Genomic DNA, 8421 nt, shown 5'->3' on the forward strand with positions numbered 1-8421 from the left:
CGCTCGGTGGGTCTGTGAGCCCCCTCCTCCTGCGCAAGGCGGGTGAGGACGGCTCGGGTGAGGGGGTCGCTACCCAAGCGGAAGGAGGGGGCGCCCAAGAGTCTTTCGAGCAGAGCTAGGGCCAGCAGGGCCCCAAGATGTCACCCAGGGTCGCTGGGTGTGTTGTCTGCCAACACCGAGAAGCCATTAACACGACCCCAAAACTGTGAGCAAACAGCGTCAGGAAAAGCTGGGCCGAGCCCTTCTTCCCGCCTGGGCTCTGGCTGAGGGTGCCAGAGCGCTCGAGGGGTTTTGTGGGTCGGGCGATGGCCAGGTGGACAGAGCCTTGCGTCTTCCGGAGAGAACAGAACGCTCTCTTCTCTAGCGGGGAAGCGGAGGCCCGGGGGGAAGACAAGGCTTCTACCCAGGAGACCTGCCCGCCCAGCGCACGCCCAGCGCCGCCCAGCTGCCTCACACACGACAGACCTGAGATGGCACCCAGAGGTCACATACCTGTGAGAGGGAGGGCTGCGCCCGCGGGGAGGGCCCTCAGCCGCCGGAACTTCCCCGCGTCCTGCCAGCGTCTCCCCCAAACCCGCTTGTCTCCCCCCAGGGCCTCTCACCTGGAAGTGGAAGATGCCGGCATAGCCGTCCTGGAAGCTCTGGCCGTGTGGGACCACTCGGTGCAGGAGGGTGTCATTGAGGGTGAGGGAGGCGATGGCAGCCAGCAGCCAGCAGTCCCCTGGGAGGGCAGGGACCCTGGTCAGGCCGGCTCTTCCACTCCGCCCCAGGAGAGCGCCCCAGGGTGCCCATGCTGGGGAGAACCCGGGGCTCCCTGGGTGGGGTCCCCCTTGGCTTACAGAAAATACCCAGGAATCTGGGCCAACCAGCCGCAGCACCGATAGCCAGAGCCTGTCCCGGCTTGTGGAAGGGAGGAGCTGGGCAGAGCCCAGAGGAGCGGAAAGGGGATGGGGACTCTCGTGGACAAAACACCCAGAAGCCCAGTCCCCAGGGACCTACCCAGCGCTCCCTGGCAGATGTCTGTGCGGGTGGCTCCGTCCACGATGAACCGCGGGTTTGACAGCAGCTCCTACAAGAGCAGAGGCTTGTCTCCCACCCCGGAGCCCACTCCCCACCAGGGGCCTGCAGCCCCCACCCTGCTCTTCACCCTGGAAGGGGGGTCGGCCAGGGCCTGCCAGGGGAGGGGGCTCTCACCGTGGGGCGCTTCCACTTGATGCCGTAGGTCTTGGAGGAGTTGGGCCCCAGCTCCTTGTAGCCCAGGCTCTGGGGTACCGGGGGGAAGGCCTCGTCGCGGAAGAGGGCCCCGCTCTGCAGGCAGTGCATCCGTAGCTGCTCGTAATCCTGGCCCAGGTACTTGATGGCGTTTTCATGCCGGCCCAGGCCCAGCTCCTTGGCCCGCTGCTTCTGCACTTGGGCCGACACCCCGGTGCAGTACACCGGCGTGATGATCTCTTCGGCCATCCTGCAGGGCAGAACCGGGGCTTGGAAGCCAGGCCTCCCCGGCACCAGACGCAGACTCCCACCCCTGGCCACCGTCAGGGAGCTGGGCGGTCGCCCTGTGCTCCCAGGATCCGGGAAGGGGGCTCCCCGGCTCCCAAGTGTGCTGCCCAGAGCCAGTCATTCTCCCCACTCCCATTGTCTTGAGCCTCCTGCCTGCGGTCAGCCAGGTCAGGTGCGGCAGGGCGGAGCCCTCCTCCAGGGCACTGGCTGTTGGGAGACCCCTGGGAAGGCCTCCCTGACCCTGTGTGCCCGCCTGTACCCCCCTCCCCAAACTACCCAAGCCCCTGGACACCGCCCCTCTCTCTGGCTTGGGGACGCAAAACCGCAGGCAGTCGGGGTCCCTGAGATGGGCTGGGAGATCAGGGCTGGCCCCAGCCCAGCCCCACGGACGGTGGTGAGCGCAGGCTGGGGTTGGGCGACTGGGTTGTGCCGCGTCCGTCCGGAGCCCCCGACTCGGTCCCAGGCTTGGCGAGGGGCAGCCCGGGTCAGGAAGTGCCGCTCCTTACCTGGGGGAGGGGAGGTGGGGGTCGCCGCAGTCCCTGGGGTTGGCTTCCCGGTGGCAGCTCAGAGCAGGGCCCAACCAGGAAGAGCGCTCCTCCCAGTCCTCCTCCCGCCGCCCCTCTGCGCCGTCCCTCCCTCCTTCCCTCCTCCTCCTCCTCCTCGGCCCCCAACCAGGCTTCCCACCCCCGGCCTCGCTTATCTCCCGGCCGCCCCGAGCTCACGCCGGCTCCCCGCCCCTCCCTCCGCAGGCCCCCGGCCAGCTCCGCGAGAGGACAAATTAGTCCAAGGCAGGGTTGTCCCCGGGGAGGGGCCAGCGCTGCTCGGGCGGGGCGGCCTGGGCCCGGGCGGAAGGGCACGAGGAGGGGGTGCGGGTGGGGCAGGGCAGGGCCCGGGTATTTTTAACCGGGGCCAGTAGCTCGGGTTGCAGGGTATTCCCGGCGATGGGCCGCGCCCCGCCCCGCGCCCCTCTCCCCGCGGGCCCGCAGCCTGCGCGCACCCCCGCCCTCCAGGCCCCGCCGCCCCCAGAGCGGGGCCGAGATTCCCGCCGCCGAGCAACCAGCAACCGCAGCCCAATCCTCACCCCCGCGCCGCCAGGGGTCCCGGGAGCTGCGGACTCCCGGGCGCGGCGCGGGAGGCGGCCCCCCACCCCGGCCCGGGCTCTTTGCGTGACCCTGGGTAAGTCTCCGTCCCGCTCGGCCTTAACGCTCCTGTTCGTGTCGCGAGTGGGGTGAACGTGAGCCACGGTGGGACCCCACCTTCCTGGAGCTTCTTGAACCGGGAATCGGGGAGAGGCGGCTACCCCTGTCCTGGGTGTCCCCTGTCCTGGGTGTCCCCCGAACCCTCGGCCCACCCGCCTGCGGGCGCCGTGTGCGGCCGGCTCGCCCACCAGAGGGCGGCAGAGGCCGCGAGCAGGACCGCGGGCCCACCCGGGACCCGCAGAACCTGCCGTGCAGGCTGCAAGAAATTGGAGTACGGGGAGGGGGCTGCGAGGGGCCCCCAGCTCCTGGCTGGTGGGTGTCGGGACCGTGGGCTTACACGCAAGCCGCGGGGACAGTGCCCAGCTCTCCTGGGATTCCGGACCTCCCAAAGCGAAGCCGATCGATCAGGTCTAGGAGGGACTGCAGCCAGGGAGGGCGGAGCCTGCCTGAGCCCCTCGCGGGTGTCAGGGCCAGGATCCGCTCCGGCCACAGCCCCCATACCGCTGGCCGGTGTTTGCAGAGCAGAGACCCCTGGCTAAGGTGGAGCCTCCCCTGTGCAGGCTCCAGTGGTGGGGGGGAGGTGATTAAGGAGGCAGAGTCTGGCTGTAGAGGAATATGAGTTGGCTGTGTAGTCAGGGGCTGGGCAGGATTCTCTGCAGAAGGGACAAGAGCAGAGAGAGGGGCTGGGGACACTCGTCGGTGAGGGGTTTCTGGGGGTAGGTCACAGGAGGCAGCGAAAGCCATCCTCCCCTCAGAGCCCTGGCTCAGCCCGTGAGCCCCACCGGCCCCACCGCCACTCGCCCACGCCTTGTGTTTGCTGCTGACTGCGCGGGCCTGGGCCAGGTGCTGCATGTGCAGGCGGACGTGAGTGCCCAAGGCCTTGGCTGCCCTGGAGGACGCAGGCATCCCCGGGGCAACTGGACCACGCAGGGCCGCTGGGGAAGTGCCTCGCTGAAGCCGGACCCAGCGCAGGCGAAAGGGTAGGTACGGAGGGCAGGACCACGAATGAAGGCAGGGGCTGCAGGCGGGGGCAGACGGGGAGCAGAGGGTCAGGGTGAAACACTCCACGAGGCTGGGCTTTGGCCGGGCAGTTCCCGAGACACTGACCAGGATGGCCACGCCCACACAGGCCTGCCTGGGTTCGACACCTGGCTCCAGCTTCCTGCTCATGCAGACCCCGGGAGGCAGCGGCGACAGCACAAGTAACTGAGTCCCTGAGTCCACGCCAGCGGCCTGCATGAAGCTGCCTGCTGAGGCCCAGCCCGGTTCCAGCTCCTGGGACGGGGGAGTGAAGTAGCGGGTAGGAGCTCACCCTCACGCTCTTCCTGCCTCTTAAAGCAAGAAAAGGCAAAGCAAAACTAACCAACCAAGTGGCTGTCGTGGGTATCCACGGACAGAGGATGGTGGTGCCACTCGGGGGGTGCCTGGGAGCCGGCGGTAGATGAAGTTGACAACTGCAGTCAGGTATCGCTTATCTATGGGGAAGCTGGAGAAGTGTGTCACTGTGCGGACTTCACAGGGGCAGCGTCCACACGGCTACAAGGTGTAGGTCAGTCACCCCGTGTGGCCTCTGGATGCCACCAAGAGATGTGGTAGGGACGGGCACCGTGGCACAGCAGTTAGGTGACTACCTGGGACGCCCACGTTCTATAATCAGAGTCCCCTCTGCCGGAAGCCTTGAGCTTCCTCCAGGTCTCCCACGTGGGCGCAGGGGCCCAAGTGCTTGGGCATCTTCCCCTGCTTTCCCAGGCACATTAGCAGGGGGCTGGATCGGAAGTGGAGCAGCCAGGACTTGAACCTTTGTTAGTAGAAGGAGGACACCCGAAAATAGCAATAACAGGCATAAGACACTAAATGCGAACCCCACCCCCGGCTGTTCAGCATCAAGATCGATTTTCCTGCCGTGTGCAACAAGTGTGGACGCCTGGGCGCCCCAGGCTTGTTCCTGCAGCGTCACCATGGAGACGCTGCGCGATGACAACACAGCAGCCACCGTGCTGCGATGTCACGAGACAGCTGTGACCCTGGGACAGCTCCAGCGTCACCGTGGTGGTTCTCCAGCTCCGTCCTGGTCACGCGGCGTCACTGCTGTGTCAGCTTGGTCTCTCCTTGGCTGGCCGGCCCTGATGCTGTGCCTAGGATGCCCCAGACAAAAACCTAACTCAGACGGGACCGTGCACCTAGATGTAACCCCCCAAGCACTAAAATTCCTAAAAGCAACACTGGAGAAAATCCTAATCTTGAGTTTGACAAATGTTTATTAAATGTGACATGGAAAGCATAAACAAAAAAGAATCAGTAAACCGAACCTCAAAACAAAACATTTGGGGGGTGGATGTTTGGCCTAACAGTTAAGACAGCAGTGGGTACACCCACTTCCCATTTCAGAGGGCCTCGTTTCTTTTCTTTTTTTTTTTTAAGATTTATTTATTTATTTGAAAGTCAGAGTTACACAGAAGGAGAAGAGGCATAGAGAGCAAGAGGAAGAGCAAGAGAGAGAGAGGTCTTCCATCCGCTGGTTCACTCCCCAAATGGGTGTAACATTTGAGGCTGGGCCAGGCCAACGCCAGGAGTCAGGAGCTCCATCCGGGTCTCCCGCGTGGGTGCAGGGGTCTGAACACTTGGGCCATCTTCTGCTGCCTTCTCAGGTGCATGAGCAGGGAGCTGGATCAGAAGCAGAGCAGCCAGGACTTGAACCCAGTGCTCCAACATGGGATATCAGTGTGGCAGGCAGTGGCTTAACTCACTGCACCACAATGCTGGTCCCCCAGATACATTTTAAACATAATGGGGCTGGCATGGTGGTGTAGCCGGGGAAACTGTTGCCTGCGATGCCAGCATCCCATATGGGTGCCGACTCAGTCCCGGCTGCTCCATTTCCAATCCAGCTCCCTGCTAATGTGCCTGGGAAAAGCAGCAGAGGACGGCCCAAGTGCTAGGGTCCCTGCCACCCATGTGGGAGAAGTGGAAGAAGCTCCTGGCTCGACTTCCGCCTGGCCCAGCGCTGGCCGTTGCAGCCATTTGGAGAGTGAACCAGAGGACTGGAAAACCTCTCTGCCTCTCTGTAACTCTGACTTTCAAAATAAATAAATCTTGGCCGGCGCCACAGCTCACTAGGCTAATCTTCCTGTGGTGCCGGCACTCCGGGTTCTAGTCTTGGTTGGGGCGCCGGATTCTGTCCCTGTCGCTCCTATTCCAGTCCAGCTCTCTGCTGTGGCCCGGGAGTGCAGTGGAGGATGGCCCAGGTGCTTGGGCCCTGCACCCGCATGGGAGACCAGGAGAAGCACCTGGCTCCTGGCTTCGGATAGGCGCAGCACTGGCCATAGAGGCTATTTGGGGGGTGAACCAACGGAAGGAAGACCTCTCTCTGTCTTTCTCTCTCACTGTCTAACTCTGCCTGTTTAAAAAAAAATGAATAAATCTTTAAAAAAATGTTTTAAAGTCAATTTTGTTTGTCAAAACATGATTAAATAGAAATGAAAAACAGGCCATAGGCCAGGAGGAGATATTTGAAGAAACTATTTCTGATGTAGGGCTTTGTGCTTAGAACTTCTACAAAGAACTGTTAGGCCTTTAAAAAAAATCCAATAAAGCAATAAAGTGGGTCAAACATTAGAACACACTTCATCCCACGAGATACATGGATTGCACACAAGCACATGAAAAAATGCTCGGCACACTACTCATTGGGGAAATACAGATCAAAACTCCTGCTAGAGAGACTAACACATCAAAAATTGGCCACACGAAGCGTCAGGGATGTGGAGGCCTGGAGCGCTCCTACACTGGGGTGTGTGTGTGTGTGTGTGTGTGTGATGAAGCCACCACTTTGGATACGGGTCAGAAGTTTAAAATTCAGCAATAAAAAGAAATGAAAAGACACGGCGCAACCTTCGATGCTACTGCGTGAAAAGCTACGTAGTGTGTGATTCCAGAGCCGTGGTATTCTGAAGAGGCCCAGTGGGGACCAGGGTGAGAGGAGGAGGGGAGCAGGCGGCGCTGGAGGCGTTTTTAGGCAGTGGGCTCGCCCTGTGTGCTGCTGCCCACCGGGCACCTTGCATTTGTCGAAATGCGCAGGCTTCGGTTAGTAACAGTGTATCAGTGTGGGTAACATCGCTGCAGGATTGGTGCTGGCTTGTAACCAGGATACCAAACCGGTGCAAGAGCTGCATATGACGACCCATAAACCTACAACTGCTCTAAAAAAGCGTATTTTAGAAAAAAGAATGAAACAGACACATGCGAGTGGGAAGCGCCAGTGCAGCCTTGGTTCTCCGGTGCCCGGGAACGCCCTGCAGTTCCGACACCTGCCTGAAGGCGGCGGCAGATCCCACAAGTTGAGTGCTCAGCCTCCGAGCCGGCCCCCACTCCCCGAACTCCCCGAACAGCCAGCCGTGTCGCACAGAGGGAACAGGGCTGCAGGTGAGGGACAGGGGTGCGGAAGGGGCGTGGAGCCTCCAGGCCCTCCCCCAGCGGGTCACCCTGCAGGAGCCCCGGTCCTGTCCTCTGGGGGTTGGATGGAGTGCTCATCGCAGAGGGGAAGCTAGCTCCGCCGGATGCTGGGAAGTGAATGGGGAAGCCCGGCGGGGCCCGCGCACCCTCCCGGCCCTGTCTGCGCAGGAGCCCTCTGCCGCGAGGAAGGGCTTAGGCCCTGCTCTCCTAAGGCAGGTCGGAGAAATTCTAGATTCTGAGGCTGGCCTTGGGTGGGGGTGGGGAGCTGTGGATCAGGAAGCAGGAACAAGATCAAGAGGCAGGCGCCCAGAGATGCCCGCTGCTGCAGGACCCATCCTTCCGGTGCTAAGCAGTCACTGAACGGCCGGCGCCGCGGCTCACTGGGCTAATCCTCCGCCTGCGGCGCCGGCACACCGGGTTCTAGTGCCAGTCGGTCGGGGCGCCGGATTCTGTCCCGGTTGCTCCTCTTCCAGGCCAGCTCTCTGCTGTGGCCAGGGAGTGCAGTGGAGGATGGCCCAAGTGCTTGGGCCCTGCACCCCATGGGAGACCAGGAGGAGCACCTGGCTCCTGCCATCGGATCAGTGCAGTGTGCAGGCTGCAGCGCACCGGCCGCGGCAGCCATTGGAGGGTGAACCAACGGCAAAGGAAGACCTTTCTCTCTGTCTCTCTCTCTCACTGTCCACTCTGCCTGTCAAAAAAATTAAATTAAAAAAAAAAAAAAAAAAAAAAAAAAAAAAACAGTTACTGAAAACAAGCGAAGGCATGGAAGGACTGGTGTGGAGGCGTTCACGGCCTGGTTCCAAACTGGAAATGACCAATGGGCATCCGCGGGCGATGGGTGGACCAATGGGCGGATACGCAACAAAACTCCCTGGCAGGTAGCAGGCAACCCGGCATTACACAGCACCCCAGGGGCATCCTGAGTTCTACAGAGCACAAGACAGATGTGAGTGCACTCCTTGGAACATTCTGGAAAGTGCACACTAATCTAGCATGCACCCAGGTCAGCAGGTGCCTGGGGGGTCCTGGCAGGCGGGAGAGAGTGGGAGGGAGAAGTTGGGGGTGAGGAGCGTGCATGTGGCCTAGTGGTTAAGACAGCTGCATCGGGGGCTGGGGTCGTGGTGTAATGGGTTAAGTCGCCTCCTGCAGCTCCAGCATCCCGTATGGGCGCTGGTTCGAGACCCAGCCCTGTCTCAACCCCAGCTGTTGCGGTATCTCAGGACTGCTCTCTCTTTTGTATCTTGCCCTCTACAATAAATAAAAAATAAAA

The 8421-nt window shown here is 61.7% G+C and overlaps 1 protein-coding gene and 1 long non-coding RNA gene across 4 annotated transcripts in view; one reads left to right on the forward strand and one right to left on the reverse strand.

Moving 5' to 3' along the window:
• CAPN1 (calpain 1) overlaps positions 1-2871 on the reverse strand; it is a 23617-nt gene extending 20746 nt beyond the window's left edge. Inside the window, exons 1-4 of one of the 2 annotated variants that reach the window (XM_089323746.1) lie at positions 2582-2871; positions 1195-1462; positions 1000-1069; positions 603-721 (exon numbers count right to left, since the gene is read on the reverse strand). In XM_089323746.1, coding sequence (XP_089179872.1) covers positions 603-721; positions 1000-1069; positions 1195-1461 — 456 coding nt within the window. In that variant the 5' untranslated portion in view covers position 1462; positions 2582-2871. Of the gene's footprint in view, positions 1-602; positions 722-999; positions 1070-1194; positions 1463-2006; positions 2362-2581 lie in introns of those variants that run through there. The other variant, XM_051831421.3, reaches the window with a different exon arrangement.
• On the forward strand, positions 2539-8421 carry LOC127487008 (uncharacterized). 2 transcript variants are annotated; one of them, XR_016227754.1, is made up of 3 exons: positions 2539-2676; positions 3455-3679; positions 3829-8421. It is a non-coding gene; the product is annotated as an uncharacterized LOC127487008 (long non-coding RNA). The 2 variants fall into 2 exon arrangements; XR_016227785.1 differs by having other exon boundaries at positions 2540-2676; positions 3543-3679.

This window comes from Oryctolagus cuniculus, chromosome 1 (genome assembly GCF_051225735.1).
Source record: "Oryctolagus cuniculus isolate XC-2025 breed Fujian yellow rabbit chromosome 1, ASM5122573v1, whole genome shotgun sequence".
NCBI lineage: Eukaryota > Metazoa > Chordata > Mammalia > Lagomorpha > Leporidae > Oryctolagus > Oryctolagus cuniculus.